Below are 26,092 nucleotides of genomic sequence, written 5' to 3' on the forward strand. Positions count from 1 at the left end.
ACTTTCGCGGCAAGCTCATTTAAGGCGCTTCTGCATTCGGCAGCCACTTTTAAGGAGGTGTTACTGCACTGTAAAGATTCAATCGCTGCTTGGCTGTCAGAATAAAGAGTGACATATTGTAGGCAAATTGCACCATTATTAAGCCATAGGGCGGCCTGCCTTATAGCTGTTAATTCGGCCTGCAAATGCTGCAGTAGTCTGGGAGCCGCCTGCTAACGTTTAGCGAGAGGTCTTTAGCATAAATTCCGAGCTTCGACCCGTCCGTAAATATAGCTGTAGACACTGGATCTAAGTCTGAGCAGTTTACCCAGTCGCACAGTGCTTCCCTTCCATATAAAATGTGGGCAAAAATATAATTATGGACGGATTTAAGTAAAATTGCGGACGCTAAATTTAAAAATGCAATTGGATGTATTTTCGTTTGAGATAGGGCGTTTTTGAAGAGAATTCTGAGATAGGCCGTTATTCAACCAAATTCTGTGATAGGGAGTTTTTCAATCAAATTTTGAAGTAAAGCGTTCTTGAAAATTTTACTAAGATAGGGCGTTGTTTAACTGGCTGCCGGGATAGGTCGATCTTTCACTCAGCCATGGATATGCAGTTAGAAAATTTCAATTTGTGGGTCCCGTCCACATGATATTTCCAAATTATTTTCAGCTTATAACCACACTTGCGAAGTCTGCAGTAAGGGAGCTAAATTTAATTCTGACCGTTCAAGCAGTATAGGACTTAACCAAGGTACATATATTTTAAACTAGGTGTGATTGACAACTCAGTGCGGCTCTCTTTTTAGGTACCTACTGAGGTGTTAAACAATATAAACAAACAATTCAAAATTCATATTTTTTTTTTTCAATTTGACTATATAGGATGGTTCTTATGAGCGCAATGATGTAAACGACTTTTTTCAAAATTCTATTTTTGATGTAGAACTGCATCAAGATGCTCTAGGAAATCAAAAAAAAAATGGCGCTTAAAGAATTAATTAATTAAGCAATTTTCGGCTTATGCCATCCCAATGACAGAGTTAAGTTTATGACTTTCACAAGTAAACAAATGTAAGTTTTATTGTACATATATTATGCGTAAAGGAAAATACACAAAAATATATGTAGGCACATTAGGGTGTCTCAGAACATAAGGGGTGAGTTTTTTTATGAGAAATTGTTTTTTTTATGTTACCGCATAACTTTGGACCACGCTAACCGATTTCTATAGTTCTTTCTTTAGTATCAACTTTGAGCATTAAATGAAAAATAAATATTTTCAATTTTTCGAGTCCTTAGAGACATCTGGCCTTTGACCCCTTTGCGACACGCCTTAATCGACTCCAATCGGGACCAAAATTTATATGTGATATCTATGATAATGGTGTTACCGATTGAAGGGGTGAGACTTAAATCGTTCATTGTGATTTTAAGGACCACCCTAGGGCACAAATAATTTTTTATTGCTATACCATGACGATAACCATGGTTTTGGTTAAGAACATTGTTCATTTCACATAATCAGACTGCATGTTTATCGCAGACACACCGGATCTGTAGCGTATTAAATAAACGTTTTGCGGTTTTTAAGGACATTAAAGAATACAAATTTCATTCAGAATAATTTTCATATAGCTCCAGAGAAAAAAACACATTGGCGTTGAATTATTGTGTATCTAAAGCAGGCATGTCAAGAATAAAGAAAAACCGTCCTGAAATTATGGGGAGGCAGTGGCGAGTACATACGAAGAAGCAAACAAGAAAGCTCTCCATAAACCAAAATATGCTGATACAAATAATTGCTGTCGTTGATCTGCATCAGCCTTGAATCGCCCTATACGTTATCTAGGTTAGAAAGAAAAAATTTAAAGCCTATGCGTATGGAGCTTCGCCAAAAAAAAATGTGGCACACCCTAATGTACATACATATCTACCCTCAAATAATCGGCGCTGCGTAACCAAAATTTACAAAGAACTTAACGGTCAACTAAATGACTAAGAATTTATATGTATGTACATACCAAGAAGGAAAGAAAACACAATAGAAGACAATATAAGGGTGTACCTACATATATGACAAGGTAGTTACAAGGGAAGAGTAGGAATATGTAAATAGATATAATTTTGATTTGTTTATGTTCGCAGAGGCGTTAATTGCCGGTTGTTAACTTGTTATGTAAACATGTTCATTAAAAGAAAACAATTACTGTGATACACACTAGCTGCCCACAACTTTGTTAACAATGTAAATGTACATTTATCGTTTTGACTGTCTATCCAATTAATAGATTTTAGTACGGTTCTTAAATATTTTTCATGATGACGACGAGAAAAACTTAAGTAGCTCAGATAGTGATGTGGTGATTAGATTACAATAAAACCTACTGACAAACCTCATCTCTACTACTAGCACTGCTGCTCAAATGGATAAATGTAAAAAACACTAGTGGTAGTAGCTGGTTGAAGATTTCAAAAAATCGTTTTTTTTTGTACCGGTTACTAATTTCTAAAAGCCCGGTTTTTTGTACCGGTTAACAATTTAGAATAAGATCGGATCCCGATTTTTTATTATGGTTATTTCAAAACTTAAATCGGTTTTCTGTACCGGTTACCAATTATGAAAAATCCGATTTCTTTGTACCGGTTACCAGTTTCGCAAAATGCGGAATGTTCCGCCAATTAACGATTATCAATATCAATACATATGTATGTACATATATGGACTAACCGCTCATTATATGTACTTATATTAAGAGCCTTAAGTCTATGTGGGGTCTGGCCACCCACTCTGAATTCGTCCCACGCAACACGCTTCACTTTGCCGTCGGCATGGAATAAGCAGCATTTTCGCTTTTAATGTCGGCAAAATGTCACCACGATCTACTATTTCAAGAAATGCCCCTGCCTTAGCGGCCTTGGAGGTCGTTAATCGCTCCCTTTACCCAGGTTAAAGCGGAGGGTCGTTTTTATACTCGATGATGTTGATACCGGTGATTATGCCTGATCCATCAAATGCCGGCAAAGACCCGCTAAGATGCGCGTCCTCTTTCCGAAAAGACCGGCTTCTAGGAACCTATTTACTAATACTTTACACATTTTCTTTGGCACCATTCCTTGCAGGCTTCTGCAGGCAGTGAGCGCCCCGATCAGCTTTCTATTAAGAAGTTTGCGACGAGGTTTGCTCCTTTCGGCTTAGTGGTCCCGTCTTTGGAGTTTTATTGATTTATAGGCGTTGCTAGTTTATCATATGCAGGTATTCCTCTTAACAGTAATCTGCTCCTTGATTCTGTTTTCGAACTTTTAATCCGTGCATAGCAACTCGATTAGGTTTGCCACCGTTATGGTTCCAGAACTTGACCGTAGCTTTGTATTCCACTTCAGTCTTCAATTCCACATTTCTTGCCTTGTTTCACGACCTTTTCTTGAAGCCAAAAAGAGCGCTTTTGGACGCACGCAAAGAGCGCTTACTGTTTATTAGTATTGATACTTGTTAGAATTTAGCGATCCGTATTTTGAAATACAACAGGCTCCCTACAGAGTAGAGGTGTGGTCGATGGCAGAACAGCTTAAACTTTCCGGGTACCCGCTGTTGATACTAGTAGCCTCATCCGCAGAGATTTGGGGTGATTTCTGATAATAGTTTTACTGGAAAGTGGCTGTAAACTCGATGAAAATGTGGTAGGTGTCACCTTAGATAAGCTAAGGTGATTTTTTTCAGGATTTGGCAAAATGCGAAAATTTTTGAAGGTAAGTATTTATTACAACATCGTGTTGGGAAGGCTTCTGGTTAATTTCTGGTAGATATTTTTGGGCCGCAATACTACCCACCGATATCTCAAGTTCTTGCCTCTTCTGGTTTTCTCCATTTATTTTCTTTCTTTTGAAAAATGTCTTGCTCGCAAAGCAAAAGGCTGCAGAATGGCTTTGTGTGTACAAAAAAAAAAAAAAAACAATCAAATTAGGGGATTCAGAAGCATCTAGCTTTCCAGGAAGCATTGGATATTTATTACAAAAGTAATTTTTCTCATTTTCCTTCACTTGTTGAATTAACGCTTATCTGGCAACTATTAGATTGCAATTCTGAGCGGATGAGTGGCCACAAATCACTAGCTGAATATGCAAAGGATTATTGAATACAAAATGCTTTTCCAAATAAATGTTTCAATGAAATATTTAATGCTATCGCAGTCGAGAGTGAGAAAGGACCGCTATCGCTAATTGCTTAAAGCGGTAGTATTCACCTTAGCACTGTGTGCGGCCTATTGCCATGATTGTAAATACATATGTATGTATATACATTAAGGTGCATCACAATTTATTATACTTATTTTAAGGTTTGCACTAAAATATTTCGGAAAATATATTACCAACCATCTGAAATTACCTCCCAAAATCGAGTTTCTTATAAATAGAATTTGTATTTAAGAAATATTTTTTTTAAATCACCTCACATGATAGAAGAGTTTAAGCGCAAAAGGTCTGCATACATTTTCTTACATTTTATTAACGGAATCAAAACAATGACATTTTTGTAGGTAGTCTCAAAGCTGTCCAGCTCACGGAAATCTTAATATTTTTGCGAAATATTTTGGCGGGAGGCTTAAAATATAGCAGATTATATAATTTCGGTGAAAAACATGAATTTTTTTTTTTTTTGTGAGGCACCCTAATATACATATGCAGGTCACATACATAAGTATTTACACTAGGGCGGGTAAATTTGACTAATAGGAGGAGTCTACGGCTAATCCTAAGCAAATATTCCGAGACCAAAGAGTGTGCCAAATTGCAAAAATAGGTTTCGAAGAAAATTCGACAAATTTTCACTGTTGCGCCCCCTGTTGGACGTTTTTAGAACAAATTGATTTCAGACCTGGGGTTTCTTGGGCAAATTTTCTTAGAATTACATGTAGAATCCTTGCGTGCTATATGCGCAAAGTCGAAAAAATCCCCAATACAAATTGACCCGCCCTAATACGCACCCTACCAAAAGTATCCGCCTCTCACGTTCAGCAACTGACAATAAACCAAAAGCATAAATTATGAGCCCTTTTCCTTTGATGGGAAATCCGCAAAAACAACAAATATTGAAACAACAAATTAGCCACAAAATTAGCCTGAAAACCACAAAAGTACATACTCACACATACACCTGCACAGGGAAGACATTCCCCCGTGTACCAGAAATGCCTGCACAGGGCATAAGCTTTCAACGCGGACAACGAAATGAAGATATAGCGCTGAAGTTAATTCATGCGTACTCTACCAGCAGACGCCTTTTTTACAGCTCATTTATATTAATTACCACAAAAAAAAAAGAAATACTCGTATACGGAAACAAGTAGACTAATTAAGAGTGAGGAAGGAGTTAGAGGAGAGGAAGGCAAGGCAGAAAATGCTCACTTGCTGTAATAATTTGTGGGTTGTAGGCTTAAAGTAGTCAGCAGCCAGCCTACGGTGAACTGTTTTCATGGAAATTTAACAGAGCGGGGGACACAGTACAATAATATAAATAACAGTACATCAACTTGTATATGTACATGCGTATGTGTGTGTGTACATATTCGATCGCAACAGAAAAAAAAAATTCACTGGGCCACTTCCAGTTTAAAGTATTTTTGGAAGCGAGATTTTTTGGTCCAACCTACGGGTAGCCTTGTTACATTTTTCGTAAAATAAAAAAAATTTATTATGGAATGTAAGTGTCACAGAAAAAAATGGTCCCTTTAGAAAATTTTAATTTGTTTGAATTGATGAGATAAATTAAATAGAGTAATGTGGGTATCAAACTAAAGAGGCTTAGGAAAGTTAACTGCCAACGGTTTTTTTGAGGGTTGCCACCTGCTTGGAAAATTTTATTCAAATATTAAATTGATGAAATAAAGGAAATATTGAAATATTGAAATCCGAGTATCTATTTTAGAGAGGCTTAGAAAAGTTTACTATCGAAAAAAAAAATGTTTACGGGTTGCCACCTATTTTATAAATTGTATTTTGTTAAAGTGATAATACTGAATTTATATACCTTTGAAGAAAGTGCATACTATGTAGAATTGAGTTATAAAATTATAAATTAAATTGTCATGCAATATCTTCGAAAATATATTAACCAACACCCACATTCAAAAAAATAAAGTATGTTTCATTAAGCGAAAATTTGTTTGAAAATCTTACTTCATAAGCTCTGCAAATCTATTTTATTTATTTTTTTTTATGAAGCCATAAAACACAAAAATACTTTTAAGGCGCAGTGAAGCACACGGGGTATTTGCTAGTGAAAAATATAAATCTTCTGAGGTGATTTTTTGGAAATTTTTTTTTTTTAATTTTTTTTTTTAATGATCCAGCTCATTAACTCTCAATATTTTAGCGAAATATTTCGGTGTAAGTCTTAAAATATAATAAATTTTATAATTCCCATGGGAAAAGAGTACCGTTTTTTCTTTGTATGAAGAGTGATGCATCCTAATGTACATAAATGCGTATATTAAAGCTGAGTTTCGGGCGACAAATAGATTGAAGCTGAAATGTAGGTTCCAAGTGGCGTGGAAAGACTACCTACGCAATAACAAAAATAGTAGTAGTAATAACACAAATATATACACTTAACTATAAAATACCACAACGTGCCACAACATGGCGAGCATATTGCCTGTATTGCCTTGTTACTTGTCAACATTTTGTTTTATTACTCAGCATCTTTTGTCTTCAAGCCGATTCTGTGAATTATTTGTTCTCGCGCGGGGGCGCTTCAAGGCAGACAAAATGTTAATTACCATTATAAATTCTTGCAGGCAATTTTCAACAGCAACACCACCCACAACAACAACAACAATAACTGCAACACCGTCACTAATCCTTGACACTACTAGCGAAAGCAAATACCAAAGACCAAGGCAAAATAAGAAGAAGAAACAAAAACGGAGACCTCACAGTCAGTGGCAAAATAAGAATAATAAACCACGACGCAGCTATTCGCAATAAAAGCCGCACAAATGCAACGTGACGCGTTCTTCATTTACGCCTTGGCCACTACGACTCTGCTGATGCTTGGCAACAATTGTTGGCATGCATACGCATATGTCGTCTTGCCAGAGGCAGAGGCAGAGGCAGCAGCAGCAGCAGCAGCAGCAGCAGGCGCAACAGCTTCAGACTTAACGGCTGGCTCGAATGCACTGGGTGAGGGTGGGGCAAGGCAGACGCACGCCAAGCATATGGCTGAATTAATGGCCGGTACATATCCTGACAGAACGGCGACGCATTATTTGAATGATGTATCCGGAAGTGTTGCCTTTCAACCGCCGCATCAGTTGGTGAATGAGATGAATGGACGTGCCGCGGTCTACGATCCGGGTGATGGTAAGTAAAGCAAAAGCAAAAACAAAAGCAAGTAAGTAAAGTGAGGGAAAGAATGAAAAATGTAGAACAATTGCTGGCATCACAGATGGCTTCAGATGTACGACTGAAGTTGTTAATGAAATACTAGTAGCTTAATTAAATTTTGTACATGAGTTGTCTTAGTTGGAAATGTTTAGCGATTTTTTAAACGTCAACGTGTCCTAGATACCGAGTATCACAATGGGCTTCTCTGGCAACCACCACCAAGAAAACTTTAACCGTGCAACTAACTTGAAAACTCTTACACATTTTTCAAAGCTTACACGTTATTTTAACTGAAGAGATAGGTGGCAACCTCAATGAAAAATGTATTTGTAAATCTGCATTCATACTTCATAGGACACGTTTCTTTTGATACCATTGTTCAGAAATCTTCTGCCAAAGATGGGCTAGAAATTAGGGTCGTCCTTAAAATATCAACCTCAAAAATTACTACGCATAATAAAAGGCATTCACGAAAATTTTATATTTTGTATTTATTATTTTTTTGGGTTCGGTACCAGTGTTTAAAGATATTAAAATTTCACAGATTTTGTTGTCATGAAAAACATTTTTTAAATACGTTCCAAGCTCAGAAAGCCCATACTAACTCTACTCTAAACATGAGTTTCTTGGCATCTTTCCAGATCATTATTTGTTAACCAGTATTATTTAAAACTTAGAAAAAATTTTAAAAATTGTGCACTTATTCTGAAAAAAAAAATGTTAACAAATGACAATCTATGGATCTTTATATTTCATTTATGATATGTCAAACTTATCAGATTTAAATTTTTTCACACCTACCAAAAACATTTTTATAAAATTTTGGGAGTTTCTTGAAAGTCCTTATTTTCTACATAGAACAGAATAAAGGGGTGTCTCATAAAAAATTTAGATTTTGATATTTTTAAGGACCACCCTAATATCCTGTCCGCGTATTCAAGAAATTTTCAAATAAGGGTACCAAAAGATTCTTTTGAAAAGAAGAGTATCATATAATAAGTAGATTTTCATATGTTAACGACCACCCTACTAGACATATAGAATTTTGGTAGGCCGGAAAACCAGAGACCAATTTTCAGTCGGAATTACTTGATTGTACTTGAGCCTATGGTTAGGCTTAGTGCCAAAAATCTCAAAATAGTCCAAATATCCCGAGGTAGTCCCGAAGTTCCCGATATAGTACCGAAAATCTTGAGGAAAGTCTCAAAAGTCCCGAAAGAGTTTCAAAAATACCGACGTAGTCCCGCGAATCCCGGAAAATCTCGAAAACCGCGAAGTAGTCCCAAAAATTTCGAATAAGCCTCGAAAATCCCAAAATAGTCATGAAAATCCCTGTGCAGTGCCATTAATCCCCGAAATCTGGAGGTAGTTTTATAAACTCCAAAATAGTCCCAAAAATCCTGATATAGTCCCTAGAAACCCTAATCCTCAAAACACCGGAAACAGTCCCAAAGATCCCGAATTAGTCTCGAGAATCCTGAAAAACCCGAAGAAGTCTCGAAAATTCCGAAATGGTACCGATAACCCCGACGATGTTCATTGAACTGGAAGTTGGAAGATACTTGAATAACGTATTTGTGTTGCATAAAAAAAATATTGTTTAGTTGAAAAATCACAAATTGATTCGCTCTACAAATCAAATCACAAATAAATTTGGTTTCTTGTTTGGTCGACGAATCAAATCACAAATGAAATTTATTTAGGATTTGATGCAGCTTTCAATTCAGAAATAAATTTGATTTATGGACTTGTGATTTGACTAATTAAAAATCACGCAACCCTGTTCTTGCGTTATTAGGCATCTCACACTGTGTACAGCTGAGCAAAAAAATTCTCAACATGTAGCGTATGACAGCTGAGAACATGAGTGAGAGTGTAAGAAAACACTCAAACCCAAGAATGATAGAATACAAGATTGCGCCGATCAGAGAGGATTTTTGAGAATAACTTTTGTGTGACGTCACACTGGTGCAATTGCGAGAGAGAAATGCCAAAACGTGAGCAAGAATGGAAGAAGAAGAAAAAATGTTGCAAGGAAAACGTAAACAAGTTGCACAAGTGTGACGTCATGCAAACAACGATTCTGTCAAATTCGTTAAGAGAGGAATAGCGGTCCGAGATCGGCGCAACCTTTGTATTCTCTCAATCGTGACTCAAACATACTTGTTACACGTGTGAGAATATTCTAGCCGTGAGAACTTATGAGAACTCCACGTTAAGAATAGACCAATTAGACGGTGAGAATGAGAGTGAATTCCTATTCTCCAGGGATTTACTCTCATCGTTTACGAGTACCTTAAGTTGTCCAGCTTTGCACGAATATGCGTATCCACTAACCTCTCGAAATGTTGCAGTATAAAAGGCGAAAGACTAATTGGCATATGGCACCCTTGGGCATGGTATGTTCCCATTTGGTAACCTTGAGAATTGACTTTTTACCTTACCACTTTGCCAAGTAGACGGAACATGATTGCAGTAACACGTACATATGTATGTACTTATGTATACATTTTTTATTGGAAGATGTATCAATAGTCCTAATACATGGAAATATGATATCTTATAAAAAAATATGTATAAAGCAAACAATTATGTATCTAATTGATGTAATATATCTACAGACATAGTTGCTTGCATATGTGTAACACTTTTACATAATATTGGTGAAATGTTTTGTTTTTGTTATGTTCGAGTTTGTCGTGACACAGTTCTGAAAGATTTCCAAACCTTGAGCCGGAAATAATTTGTTACTTGATACTTTTGTCTCCGACAAAAAATGTATACATATATAAAAGCATACATACCTATATATATGTGTGTAATCTGCACACCCGTTTGCATACATACATATGTACATGCAGGTCGGCTTTAGAAGCAACGACGCCCGGGGCGTAAATAGAACGAGGCGCCCTTTGACAATAATGTGTATCACCTCCTTCTTTTCTTTTCGTTTCTTATAAGATAATCAATGTTTTGCAAAAAAGTCAAAATTTATGAATTTTTGTTATAAGCAAAATCTTCAAATATCAATTACAAACAGTTTACTTTGCGTGCTTTGGCTAGAACAAACCTTTCGATGGTTTTGATAGGTAAGATATCTAAAGCGTTTAATCTTTCTCGGGACAAAGTAGATCTTAAGTTCGTCTTGATGACCTTCAATTTCGAAAAGGCAACAGTCACTGGCAAATAGTGATGTACTGAATTGGCGGTACCCAATACTCGATACCCAATACTTCAGAAAGATTTCGGTACCCAATACTTCCTTTTCACTACCCAATATCAATTCTATAGATACACTAAACCTTCGCCATAATCTGGCAAGTTCTGCAATTAACTTACGAGTGAGTTTCAATCTGATTGGCTTTGAATTCAAATTGGCAAATCTGAAGTGAATAGCATAGCCTGACTAAAAAAAACCGCCAACGAATTTATTTCGTCTATGAATATACTTCACAATTAGTACGCATAAGACGAAGCTTTCGCAAGAGTTGAACAATTTGTACTGAACAATGAGGAAACCACATGTCGAAGGTTTTGCCATCGCAAACAACAGTCTCATCGCCTTTTTCCTTATCGCAACAGTAAAATACCTTTTTATCAGTTTCCACCTTCGTAGATCTAAAATTCATGAAAAATGCTTTAACGGATGAAGAGGTCTTTCAGGCCAACAAAGATAATATCGTCCGATTAATCTAGAAAAAAAGTTTCAAATTAGGAAGAGTTTCTTGCATTCTAGCGACAGAAAATGTATATATATTTTTCATTTTTAATTGGAAGCCTAAACATTGCGGTACCGAGTATCGAAAGTATTGGATAATATTTAAATCGGTACCGAGTATCGATCATTACTTAAAAGTATCGACTCAGCATAGGGTTGCCAGATTTTTTTACATCCTGCGGACCGGAATAGGCATGTATCCCACGGATGTCATTCGCAAGAATCTAATCCTTCACACTCCTCGCTTGTTATGACAGTACGAATCGGATTAGATCCGTGCGGACGACATCTGTCGGATACTGTAATAGGCATTATTATTTCAAACTGTGGAAAAGTACCACTATTTAAGGACTTCATCCATATTTCCTCATTGCTGAAATTAATTTTTTCAAATACGCAAAAACTTTTAAAAACTAAGAATTCGCTGAAAAGAGTATCTAACACTATGTCTTGTAGCAAAACTCTTTTACAATATCAGTAAATTGTGAAAAAAAAATCGTGAGTTATAGGCAAAGGCCATTCGAATATTCATATTTGTTGTTATTAAACTGAAATTTATTTTAGAGATAACTAACACTCGGCAAAAAAATGTCAGAGATCTTTTTAGTAATTTAAGCTCCATTATGTTATCGCAACTGGAATTTAATGACCCGGCGATATGCCCATAATACGATTGATCTTTTTGTTGTATTAATTTCTTGGGCATATCAAACATTATCTGAAACATGTCAACTATAATTAAATTATTTTCTTCTTACTTTTTACAGTACAGTTTAAGGAAGTTCCAACGTGGTGTAAGAACCTTAAGAAAATCCTAAAGCATTTTGTTTGAATTGAAAATTCACTACAAATCAGTACAAATTTTGAAAAATCAGAACATTTTCGTACTGATTGAAGAAATGAATAAAATCAGTACGTCTGGCAACCGTAACTCAGCACATTAGGAATCACATCAATGACATTTTTCTTGACGATAAATTGACGAACCTGCAATGGCCGTTTTATGGCCGTAGGTTTAATACGCCTTAATGGTTTCAGCGCTTCATAAAGCTTCAATCCATTTATGTCCGAATGCTTCTCAGTTGTGAGAGCGGTGCTCAACTCCTGACATTTCAACAGCAAAAAAGTGTCATCTTCGATTTAATCGGGAGACACTTGCTAAATCAATCTGAACGATGCACACTCGTGCATGAACATGCCTAATGTAATGGTCCTGCAGCGAATTTAAATTTTGTGAATTTTTTTTTTTTATGACTAGATACATATATATTTAAGCCGAGTACTTAAGTCCTAGAAAGAAAGATAAAATGTTAATTGCAGATTTTCACATTTGAAAATTTTATGCAATAAGAAAATTAAACGCTACCTCAAAATTTTGCCGGTTATGTTGACCGAAAAAATCATTCGTGGCGCAAAATACTCTTCTTTCAGAACGATCATTTTCATAAGACGTTTGGATCACTTTTACGCTTTGTTCAACTGTGTATCGCTTAATGACAAAGTTTGCCAAAGCCTGTAGAACCAATTGTGTGAAAAATTATAAAAAAAAAAACATAACTTAACACACATAATAATTGCTGCCAAAGATCTGCATCGCCCTTGAATCACCCTCTATACCTACATAAGTACAGTATCGGTCATATCTATAGCACGCCATTTCAAAGTTATATTGTGTGCAACTTATGTTTATTTATTTATTTTTGAGAATTTTCAATTAAAATACAGTTCTTTCTCTAACAAACCCCATATAAACCCAAGTTTACCAATTTGTAGAAAACTTCAAAAAAGTGCAACAAATTTTCGCCTAAATTTCAAACTTTTTTCTCGGAAGTGTTTGAAATTTTCTGAATACACAGTTTTATAGCCCAATCAATTTTATCTGATAATGTGCAAGTTTCAAGTGACTAAAAGATACCGTTGATTTTTTAGAATTTTTTTCGCCAAAGGTGTTGCGGTTTTCATCCATATACAAATAAATTGAGTTTATCCATTATATGAAAGCCAATGCGACAAAAAAAATTCTAAAAACTTAACGGTAATTCGTAGCCACTTGATATTTGCACATTATCAGACTAAAATTGCAGTGGCTAAAAAACTGTGTACTCAAAAAAATTCTAACACTTCCGAGAAAAAAGTTTGAAGCTTAGGTGAAAATTTGTTGCCATTTTTTGAAGTTTTCTACAAATTGTTAAACTTGGGTTTATATAGGGTTTGTTAGAGAAAGAACTGTATTTTAATTAAAAGTTCTTAAAAATAAGTAAATAAGCATATGTGGCACACAATATCACTTTGAAATGGCGTGCTATAGATATGACCGATACTGTATGTGAAGTATAAACATTTTTATTTATTTTTAAATATGTAAATTTTCCTTGCCTTCGTGTGTGTCCCTATTAGTGAAAAGTGCATAGGAATGAGAACTAATTGTTTCGATTAAGTAATTGATGTTATTTATGCGTTAAATCTAGTAAATGAAATTGATAAACTTTGAAAAGCATTTATTGAACTCAAATAATAAAGTGGTTATGTAGATGTGAAATCAACTGAAAAAGGTTAAATATATGTATGTATGAACAAAATTCAATCCAATGACTTGAATTCCACTAGCTTACTTATTGTTAACTACATATTAGGAATGTTAATCCCGGGATCCGGGATATTGTTTGACACCCACACTGTTATAAAAATTTATTTAACTTGATAAACAGTTGGTTTTAACTTTTGAAAAAATTGGCAACCCCCTTCAAAAAATATCCTATTTTAGCGCGAAAGAGCTACAAACAAACAAAGTCACTCACTTAAAGTTTGTGAAAGACGATTTTTGGGTCATCTAAGATTTCTGGCGCAATGCGGAAGTCCTAAACAAACTCCAATCGGGCTTAAATTGTATATATCTAAATTTTTCAACTAAGATCACGTTTTCAGATGATGTCCCAATCAGAAAGTATTTTTTTTCGCTTCCTACAAACTAGGTCCACCATAATGTACATACATGTATGTATGTATAAATATACATATGTAGTAAATATGTATTTTGAAGGATGTATATGTACATGCGGCGATGTGTAAGTAATTTTTATTTCGTAATACCTTTTAAAATTTATTTTGCGTTCCATTAATTTAGCCAAACAACTCGCATCACATACCCATACATATGTACATATGTATCTATGTACGCGTGTACGTGTTTCATGAAGAAAAGATTTAATAGCAAAAGTATATTTAGTTCAACAGGATGGAGTCTGCAAACATAGAATGGAGTAAAATTAAATTAAGTATAGAAACATATTCCGTAAAGGAAAAGCAATTTCAAAAAAGTTGATAAATTTTTAATGCGCTTATTGTACTTATTTTATATTTCATTCGATTAGCCCAAGTGCAACTGTGAAGTGGTTTATAAAGCACACGATTGACACAGCTAATTCTCTCACTACTGCAATACAACTTGTTCTTCTTGATTGGCGCTCTTAAGCTAAGTTCCTCTAAAGCTGAAATTAGTCGAGAACGCAGAACGTATACATAAACGCAGTCTGTATACGCAGAATTTTGTCGATTACTGGAGCCCTCAGTGTTGCTTACTACACTGTTGCCACTCATCAATGCCTTTTTATAAACTTACCTTTTCCACTACAATTTTTCGTGCTATAATAGATTTTAGCTAAATATAAACTACTTAGTTTTCAACAAAAACCTTATTCAATAGTAAATTTCAAATATTTTAAACATATTTTGAATAGGAACTTATAACCTTTTTACCATCTGTAAAACTGACGAAGTGGCAACCATCTAAAGAAGGAAAAATCAGCTGACACGGAAAAATCTAAATTCCGCAAATTTCTGCCCTACGGGCTACAACTACAGAAAAATTCTGCGGTGTTGAGTTTTCATTTACATGGCGCTTTGGTTAGACAGATCGTGTCAGCTGACTCGGGTTTACGTACCGGTAGGTTTACGTTCTGGACTAATTTCAGCTTAAGTTGTCAACGCATAGAGAAGGCCTTATTCTGCGTCTACCAATTCCAATTTCTCAATTTCAATTTCTGACTCCAACGCTGGTTTCCAAATAAACCAAGTGCTCCAGTTGTTCGTGCTTATATTTTCAACACTGACGTGGATGTCTAGTTGCTTATGCGCTATTCTCATTGATCTCCAGACCCACTTGTTTCTCTTCCACATACGGTTCGGAAGAGCCAGAAATCTGGTAGCTGAGACCAACATTTATCGAAATGGCTTTGAAATTCACAAAGAGACGATATGTGTCGAACCTTTTCTCGCCTGCCATTCAAGGATAGTCCGCTCTGTAAGTCTTTATATCCGATGGTCAGAAGCTTATCCTTTGTAAAAAAAACTCAGGAAAATTCAATAAATTTGCATATTAATTTGCAACTTTATATTCAGATGTTTTAGAAAAATTCTAGTTATGCAGTTTTATAGCGCATTTAGTTTTAGTACAACAAAGTGCAAGTTTGAAATTGCTAGAAATTCGCGTTGCTTTTTGGCAATTTTTTTTATGCAGGTTCTTCCATAAAAAGTATATGCGACAATTATTTTTTGTATGGAAAAAATGAGAAACATGTTCCACTGAGAAGACATCCACCGTGTGGAAACCAAAATCTACACTTGCAAGGTCTGTCTAGCTGCAGGGCCATCAATTACATAAACAGTTTTTATATTTAAAGTTTTATATATGAAAAATTTGGGAAATGTTTTTTTGTTTTTTAAGACGAATCAATTACTTTTTTACCTGTTCTCTTATAACGATCTTCATATATACCTATTTTTTATTTAGTATACTACATTAAAAATTTTTTGTCGATACAATTTCATCATTATCCTCTGCCCTAAACACATCTAAATAGCATTTTCTCAAGGGTGTCAGGCCATTTCACCGCTTGAAGAGATACAAAACTTTCACACAACGGACGGTTAAAGCTGTTTAAAGTCGTCTGAAATGAGGTTTCAATAAGTACAACAAACATTAAGTGATTCAAGTGTATCTATTTTTTTTTTTTTAATTTCAAAATATGTATCTATGTAATCTCCTTAAAAAAATCGGCCTCTTTAATTGTGCTAAGAAAAATTATTTTATTAAGGACGCATTTATTTATCATGTCAAACGATGACGCTAAAACCATTTTTTTTACATTCTCGCCTCCCATCTGCACTCAAAATGTAAAGATTAATTTTTAATATTTTTTAAGGCTGCTATAGAGCAAATCACATCCACATAAACATTCACCAGTTATACATATTGTAACTTTTATACTTGGCTGTGCCGAAAATAAAGCAACATTGACTTAAGGCATGATAAATAAAGCCTACCTACGTACATATTTACATACATATGTGTGCACGTATGTATACACTTGTGTAAACATACCCTGCAGTTGTTGACAGAATGGGCTCAAATATCAAATAGTTTTTTGTTAGCCAATTCGCGACTATGAATCTACAGGCTTGTACGAAAGGAATGCAGATTTGTAGCTTAGTTATAACACCCGCAGCACAAAGGTATTGATTTATTTAATTTTTGCCAGGGAAAATGTGAACAAAATTAAAATATAACAAGATAATTGCCATAAGCCAAGATTTTCGGTTACAAGAATAGATAAGTGGGAGTCAGTTTAAAACAAAAAAATATTCTTGGATAATTTCGTATGAAATAAGTATTTTTTTTTTTTTTGTAAGAGTCGTGATAAGCGCACTAACAAATATTTACGAGGAAGTGCTTAGATTATACTGGCGTAAAAGTCCTTGTACAGTCAGTATTAAATATCTATACATAAATTAGTTTTACTCTTAATTGGGTAATACGAAAGTTGGGTTGCTTCACAACCGTAAAAGAAATGAAAATGTTCTGTACGTTACTGATGTCGCTCAAACGCCCAGGCATACCGTATCGTTAGCTGCCGAACACTTACCGAGTATGACTTAAGGCTGCGTATCGATGCTAGCTGCATTCAAGATTCCATACATACATACATATGTGTAACTTATTTTTTATGTAAACAAACAATATTTTCATATCATCGCAGCAGCGTGACCAGAATAGCCATTTAGAGGCAAGATTTAGCAATTCTAATTTTAATCTAGTTAGCCTCGAAATTTTTTTTCTAGCTTTTGTGAACCTTTTCAGAGATCCAGATTAGTACTTATTTCATGGCAGAGTTTTAAAAAATCATTCAAATTTGCGTAAGAAGTCTTTTCATAATAATTATGAGTGAGAAAAAAAATTTTAATTTAATTTTAATTTTTTTTTTTTTTTAATTCTTAAAGCCCGAGGCTTGTTCAGAATCATTTCGATATTAGTTCGGGACAAGTTCGTGACTAGTTTAGGATCACTTCAAGACTCGTCCTAAACCAGCACACAACTAGCCCCAAATTGGCGCCGAACTAAGCCGGAAATTGTCCCAAACTAGATGCAAAGTAGTCCCGTAGTGATCCGTAACTTGTCCCGAACTAATCCCGGAATGGTCTTTTGAAACTTAAAAAAATATGTTCGTCACTCATAATTATTATGAAAAGATTTCTATAACATAAGTCTCAAAATAAAAGACTTGGAAGACTTAAATATATTAATCTCATTGATAAATATTATAAATAGACTTTCATAATATATATACGTAAGTCTCAGCAACTATAGCGAGCACCAGATAGAGGGTATACCATTTCACCCTTAAAAATTGTATACTAAATTGTAGATGGTAAAAATTAGAAAACAACTTTTCGAATTTCCTAAATTTTTTCGAATAAGCTAAAATGGATAATTTCATACTCAAGTGATACATTAATCATAACTACGGAAGCTTTTTGAGAAAAACTGAATTTCGAAACAAAAGTTTTCAATAATAATGAATAGCTAAAATTCAAAAAAGTTTTAATAAATTAAAATATGGTCAGCTCCAGAAAAAGGTTGTTAGTATTGCCACATTTTAATAAAAAAAAAAAAATGTGCACGCAAGCAATAATTTTTTCAAAATTTTATTTCTAATGCAGAAATGCATCTAAATTCCCCATGAACATTTCTGCAACAAAAAGAAAGTTTTTCGAAAAATTTTCCTTTAGTTCTTTTTGGGTTGTTAGGACTTTTTCCAAAAAAGCTTCCTTTACTTCTTTTTGGCTGTTAGTTACTGAAAAATTTAGAACAAGCTTTGTGTTTAAAATTTAAAAGCTACTTGAGAAAGTGACCCTAACTGATTTTCCGATCTCTTACGAACGGTATTCGCATATTAAATTTTGTAAATAACATTTTCTATCAAATTTCGGGCCATCACGGGTTCCATTGGCTTTTAACTAAAATTATTTACAGTCCTTATAAAGCACTCTTCTCGTAGTTAGATATTCAACAACAATTCAGTAACTTTTTGTAAATATTAAAAATTTAAATTACATACATTTATTGCACGTTTCGGAAACTGAATTTAAATAAAAATTTGCTTGATGACATTGCACCACAATTCCATTCAGTGAGCAGCAAAAGTTATCGCACGGCACGAGGTGTGTACAAAAATACAAAAATGTGGACAAAGCCTGTTGCAGGTAAAACAAAAATTATTTTATATAATAAATTTTAATCAATTTGTGAATTGCCACCGCGCTTCCCACCAACACGACTACAGTCAATAAAGCAGACATCCAAAGCAAAAAATTGCTTGAGAAAAAGCTGAAATTCCGTGAAAATTCCATAGATAAATTTACCCAAAAATGCGCCAACAACAGTCACTTTCAGACTATGCTGCTGCAGCTGACATAAACCAAGTAAAGCGGAAAGTGAGATTGCAGCGAAGAACGCATTATTTGCCAGCGCGTCGCTGTGTCGTGTGTGTTAAATCATGTTGCATATATTTATGTAGCATACTTACAGGCGTTTCAGCAAATTGTTTACGTTGCATTCAATATTTTTGCGTTAGTAGGTTTTATTTTTATGCATACGCAGAATTTTGTTGATTATCTGTCAGTTGCATGAGTTACGCTTGTTTTTAGTACAGTTATTTGCGCACGCCAATGCAGTGAGTAATGGAATCTGCACTGTTATGTTTATAGGGTACTAGCAGACCGGACGGACGTTGCCCTGTCGAAAATTACTTGCCGCCCTCTTAACACAGGAAAGAACTCAGAAAATATATTCTTTGAATCTAAAACAAAATTAAATTTTTCGAATTTTAATTTTATGGTATAGGTTCACAGTTCAATTTTCTTAATTACCTTTCATTAGATGCCAATATTGCGGTCATATTTTAATTAAGTTACATATTCAACTCATTTTTAATTTTCAGATAGTTGGCAACGCTATCTAGAAAATTCTACGAGTTAAACCTTTTTCACATCCATTTTATTTTATACTCATTTTATTATCAACCTAGATATGCACTAAGTTTATTAAAACACTTTCGATTTTAAGAAATATTAAATTTTCAAATAGCTGGCAACTCGGTTTTCGATTTTTTGCTAAAAATATTCCACGGAGGAATACAAGAAAATTACCTTTTACCGAACCAAAAGCATATGGAACAGGAAGAAGCATTAAGGCAAAAACATCGTTTACGTACTCATGGCCCCTAAAGTGTTAAACATTAGTCTGCTTTTTATGCCCCACGACTGAAATTTGGTAAGCCGTTGTATTTTTTTAACGCAATAATCATTGTCGGTAAGCGAGAAAATCGGACGACTATAACACACATCGAGCCCTAACCGCCAAAAGGATGTAAGCGACAAAATGTTCTAGTTTTTTTTGGTTTTTGACAGAAATCGATTACTTACCGCCATACCATACCAGCTGTCAGAGCTTTCAAAGTCCTACGAGGTACCGTTACAAAGTCATAGCGAAAGCACTTTTAGCTTAAGTGCTTAATTGTATGTACTCTGTTAAATTTTTTTTTTTTGTGCACGCAGTGTCGGATAAGCCTTTTTCTCTGTAAAAAATGTTTCATTGCAGAGTGGGAATTGTTACATTTTAACGCATCTATTTGTGTTGAAGAGTTGTTTTCTTAATAACAAGAATTAAAAAAAAAAAATAGTTAAAGGCAACAAATGGTTTTTTACGAATGAAAAAAATAATAATTTATGTATGGGTCATTCCATAAAATATTAGCACCACAATATTTTTTGGGGTCAAATATATTTTTATACATTCTTTATCGAAAAAAAGAAGACACCAATTTTTGTTTTATTTCGCCGTGATATTCAAAAACCACGAAAAAAAAATCCCGAAATTTTTAACTCACAGAGAGGTATCTTTCGTTAATTGTTTGTAGTTAAAAAACTATTTGTCGGAGAAAGCTAGTTAAGGTATCAAAATGAGCGTAATTACCTCGGCTTTCCATGAGAGTGTGAGACAGATTAAAATTAAAAAAAATTTGCATTAAAAAATTGCATTTTTTTATTATCTAAACCATGTTCGACTTTGAGTTTCGTCAAAATTTATGGAGTACGCTGTAAAAATTTGAGAAAGGAAATACCAAAACTATAGAAGTTAGACGTTTTTTCATACCTGCGTACCTATGTACATAAACTTAATGTATAATCTTTGTGAAGCTTCTCTCTCTCTCTTAACTCCATATCGCCCTTTTAACTCTCATTTAAATAAATCTATTTTTAGCTTAAATCAACAGTTACAAAAATAACTGTAAAGCCAAAATCAAAGCGTTTTAATTTCCGCTTCAATGCTTGAAGATTCCATTCACCATTTTCCGTCTGCGCCTCTGGCCGTACATAACACTATGTACACATGCACATATGCACATACATATATGTATACAGAGCATCAGCGTGCGCTCAGTACGCTTTGCAAAGTTGTGATTTTCATAAATCATTGAATGGGTACTCGAACACACTAAGCCTTTGGCACATTTCGTGGTCATTTCTTTGTCACTGATTGATCACTAAATGACAGCACAATAGCCACAATAGACAGGCTGTAGTAAAGAAGGAGCGAGCTGGCACTTATTTATTTCTGGATTATTTGTTTCTTATCAGTATACGAGTATTATAAAACGGTCTCTGCACTGAGTATGCATTTTGTAATATGGAATTTAAAAATTTTAGTAGACTTTTAAGTTATTTTTAACGAGTGGTACATATGTACTTACACATACATATACATATATGTGTTAGGGCTGGGACTATTCGCATATTCGAATATCCGAATATCCGAATATTCATGCGGATTATCCGTTGACACGGTTAAAATCCGGATAGTATGCATATCCGGTTAATATTCTTTTGTGCAATTATTCGGATACCCGGATTTTCTTTATTTTTTCGAAACGATATTTTTTCCCCCAATACCAAGATTGTAGAACCTTTTAATTTATTTGTACGAGCCTTTGAAATTCACAAAGTAGAATTTTGAAAATTTGAAAATCTAAAAATGTATGCCAAAATTTTGTGCGTGGAAATAGAAAACTTGTTACTTCGCATGTATCAGCGCCTGGTATTCATTTTGTTAGAATATTTTAATGTCGACACATACATACATATATCAGAACAGGTATTAACCGGAATTCAAAAAAATTTTAAGCCAAAATCATTCATTCATTGCGTACATGAATTATTCATGAGCCATTTTGAATGGATTCATGCAGCCCTCTAGTTTTGATCAAATAAGACTTTTAAATTAAAAAGATTGACTAGCCGCAGGAAAATAACACATTTCATTACTTTGCCCTAATGAAAACCCCGATAATTCGAATATTCGAATATTATCTTAGCTTCTGAAATATCCAGATTTTTCATTTAGGTCTCCGGATATTCGAATACTCGCTTTATCCGGTTAGTTGCAAAATCCGGATGATTTCCCCAGCCCTAATAAGTATGTGTGAAATAGAGTGCCTAAAAGTATACAACATAATATAATATAGCAACTTGTGCTTTTGCTTATTAGCATTTCATTCGACTACCTGCGTTGCATAGGTCTTCATACATACACTCTAAAAAATCTGTTTAAAAATGCGACTATAAATCGAGTACATTTTTGTTTATTTTTATATTTTGTTGGTAAATTTACACGATGAATATGTATTTTCCTCGATTACACATTTTCGTGTGTAAAAATCCTTTTTGTTAGTGGCTTTACACAATTCTAAGGGTGATATCAAACAGCAGATGTGTATTTTGTAGCTTGTACACACTTTCTTAGTAAATTTACGCACACCGCAGCAGCTATATTACACTCTAAAAAGTCCGAAATTTAAACAAACTATTCGTTGAATAATCGAGCATGTAATTTCGCGAATAATAAGGTAGGAAATCAGTAACCTACCGGTTAGGTAGGAAATCTACACGATTTTTTTTTAGAGTGTAACAACACTTTTCAAACAACATATGAAATAATTTATTAAAAGCGCCTGTTAGCTTTTCGTGAAAAAGTTTCTCATTCCATAAAAAACTACACTCAGTGCGTGTATTTTTTGACAAAGAAGGTCAATCTCGTACTCATTCTTTCTCTCTGGTTTCCCTCATTGACATCTCTCACGTTCGCGCTATCCTCGGCACCCTATTTGCGTTAAGCTAATCAACAGTATTGAAGGCAAATGTTGTCTATAGTAAATATTTAAAGCGTTCACACAATAATGTGTACTTATTTATATGTATTTATTTATTACACAACCCTAAGAATTACATTTTTTTTACCAACTAATTTACTACAATTTCTCATCCTCCCTTCTATCTCTCTATCTTTCTTTAGAGCTTCTCCGCGCCTTAAACGCCGAAATGTCTGCCAATGGACATGAACTAGGCACGCTACCCGAAGAACCCGACTACGCTGATACGGTATTTAACGAACTAGAAGTGGCAAATAAATACGAAATGTTACGTAAATTAGAGAAAGACTTGCGCAACGAACAGGAAATTGTTACCAAATCAGCGTTGTTAATGAAAATGCTTGAGGATCCAAATTTACAAACGCTGCCGGTTATTTATGTGGAAGAGGATGAGGATGAGGAGACATCAGAAGAAGCCGTTGCTACAAACAACAATAATATGGCATATCAGTTGGGTGAAGTGGGTGGTCGAGGTGTGGCCAAACGTTCACGCTACTATAGGCGCTATCCATGGAAGCGGCACAACCGAAATCGAAGGTAGGAAGGAGGGGGTAAAAAGACGGAAAATGAGCAATGAGTAAGGGAATAATTTGAAGAATTCTTATTTGCTCATTAAAAAAAAAAATTGTGATTTTAATTTGATTATGTATGTGTATTTAAACACTTGATTAAGGTGTTATTCTGGAAGTGAAACTTCTTTAGCGGCGATGGTGAATGGAAAAATCAACACGGCGAATGCAGTGGGGATGGTTGGGGACCAAACTGCCTCCCAATGCTTTAAAAATGACACTGAATAAAAGAAACATGTTAATTAAGCGTCGATTTGAGAATAAAATTGAGATTCAGTTTAATACAAAGACGAAGTTAAGGTTCAACATTTAGATGAAGAAAAGGTTAAAGGCAGAATTAAAAATAAAAGTACGTAGAGATATATACAAAGATGAAGATTAATTTAAATAAGTCATGTATGAACAAAGGTGAAGTAGAATATGTAGATAAAGGAAATAATAAAGATAAGATAAGAAAAAAGGGTAAGGGTAAACATAAAGAGAAAGAAACGGATAGAGGTCGAGACAAAGATGGAAATATAGAGAGGTGTAGAGATAAAGATTAATGGGCATATATAAATATAAAACTGAAGATTAAGGTATGGTCACCATACCTCACCACACTTCAGCTCACCTCTCCGTATTTCAAATTACCTCGCCTCAACGCACCTTAACTCACCTGAACTCGTCAATACTCACTTTAACTTATCTCACCTCTACTCACCTCATCCTACCTCACTACAACTCGCCTAAACTTACTTCACTTCACCTCCAATTACCACAACTCCACTCACCTGATCTCAACTCTCCACTCACCTGATCTCAACTCACCTTAACTTATCTCACCTCTACTCAGTATTTCGTAAGACAATGGTCTATTCTGGCGACTATCTTAAAAGCTCTTTACTGTTTTTTTCAAAAGACTACTTGAAAGATCGGCTAACTAGGTGGTCTTAGCTTTATGCTATTGGCCTTTTAGCAATACGTTTATTACAACGCTTTTATCAACTTGCAATGTTGTGTGTCCAGAAACTTTCAATGTTGTGGATCCAAAAACTTTCAATGTTGTGTGTCCGACACCATAAAACCTTTGCTTTGAAAAGTTCCTATAAAAAAGCATAGTGCATAGGGCGACATCTGTAGTGAATAGGGCGAGGTAGATGACATCTAGATGTCGCCCTATGTATTACGTTTGCTACAGCGGAAATAGACGACACGCCATTTCTTTAAATAAAATTAATTGGTGCTCGTTTGTATGTACATACATATGTAAATGCATGTGTGTGCACCTTTCTATTAATATCGTTGAATTATTTTAATATCTATTGCAAAATTTTATTCAGACAGGACTAAAAAGTAGANATCAAAACAAATTCTATGGGACTGAGAAATATTATTTTCTACTTTTTAGTCCATTTATAAAAGCGTTGTATATTAAAATTTTTTTTATATTATTTATTTTTTATTAATTTTTAACTAAAAGAAAATTAAATAAAAATACATATATAAAATAAAGCAAAAATTATTAAAAATATTTTTAAAAATAAACATTTTTAAATACTAGTTTGAAAATATATACTTTTTTCTCTAAAATAAAATCAAAAATTATATTTAAAAAAATTTAAATCAAAAAAGAAGAAAATAATACTTAAATGTTAAAAAATTTAATATTTTTAATTTTAAAACAAAATCTACAAATTAAACAAAAAAATTATTTAACTAAAAAGGCAAAAAATAAGATAGAATCCTAGAAATAAAGTAAACTAAAAATATATGTTTTTCTTTCAAAAAAATTTTAAAATCTAAAACTAACAGAAAGTGAAATTAACAGAAAAATAAATTAAATATAAAAACTAAATATAATTAGTTGCTACAAATTAAATTAAATTAACAAAAATATTTCCTTCTTTAAGATATTAAATCCAAAACTTAAAAGAAAATAAAACGAAAAACAGAAACAAAAATTATTTAAAAAATAAAAAATTAGAAAGGTTCCTTAAAGATAAAAGAAATGTCTTTTTAAAAGAATAGCGTCAAAAAGCCAAAGGAAAATTAAACTAAGAAAATATAAATTAATATAAAAAAAAGTAAATAAAATTAGTTTATAAAAATTAAATTAAATTAAAAGATATATACATTTTTTTTTTTTTTAATTTATAAAAGCCAAACTTTAAAAATAGAAATTATTAAAAAGAAAACAATGTAGAGAAGTTTCACTTCCGTAGCGCGACCCATTCTTTTTTTCTCTAATTCTCTTTTCTTGTTTCATTTTTCAATCTTCAGCACCTACGAACCAGAATTGCGTTACGCTTGCACACCCTCCAAGGAGGATGTCTTCAAGTTGCTGATGAATCTACACGAAAATCGCAAAGGCAATCATAGTAAAACCGTGAATTTCTGTAATCGTAAACGTCCAGCCAAGGCCATATTCACCAACATACGTTTTCTGGGCTAAGCTGAAATTATGAAAACGACAGACAGTTCACTACAAAAACAACTCGTATATGGAAAAATAAATAAAACAGCTACGGCGATGCGGCGATTGAAGAAGCAGTGATTGTGACATTGAAGGGAAGATTGAAGCAATTCTTTACAAAAACTTAAATAGAATTAAAGAAATATAATAATAATTTCAAAAACAAAAAATTTACATGTGTGTGTAAAGAAAAAATGCAACCCAGCAAATTGTAAAATATTTATTTAACACAAAAATTTGAGAATCAAAAGATTTGTAAGCCCTTCTTGCAGCTATTTTGGAATTTTTGCGTAAAATTTTAGCAGAAAATTTCAAAAAAGCTCAACTTAACCCTAAAAAAAAAAAATTGTATTTTAAACAAGTATTCTACCGAAGGCAGCTATGTAGTTATATTAAAACAATGTAGTGCAATCGTATTTAGCATTAAATATTTTAGT

At 33.9% G+C, this 26,092-nt stretch overlaps 1 protein-coding gene across 1 annotated transcript; it reads left to right on the plus strand.

Annotated features, from left to right (window-relative positions):
* Positions 1–6,785: 6,785 nt before the first annotated feature.
* LOC108372820 (uncharacterized) lies at positions 6,786–25,814 on the plus strand. The gene is made up of 3 exons (XM_017628595.1): positions 6,786–7,346; positions 22,775–23,168; positions 25,463–25,814. The coding sequence occupies exons 1-3, from the start codon at positions 6,983–6,985 to the stop codon at positions 25,632–25,634; spliced, it is 930 nt and encodes a 309-aa protein (XP_017484084.1). The 5' UTR covers positions 6,786–6,982; the 3' UTR covers positions 25,635–25,814.
* Positions 25,815–26,092: the final 278 nt, after the last annotated feature.

The sequence above is a fragment of the Rhagoletis zephyria genome, unplaced genomic scaffold (assembly GCF_001687245.7).
Source record: "Rhagoletis zephyria isolate East Lansing unplaced genomic scaffold, Rhagoletis_zephyria_1.1 Rzeph_scaffold_06052, whole genome shotgun sequence".
NCBI lineage: Eukaryota > Metazoa > Arthropoda > Insecta > Diptera > Tephritidae > Rhagoletis > Rhagoletis zephyria.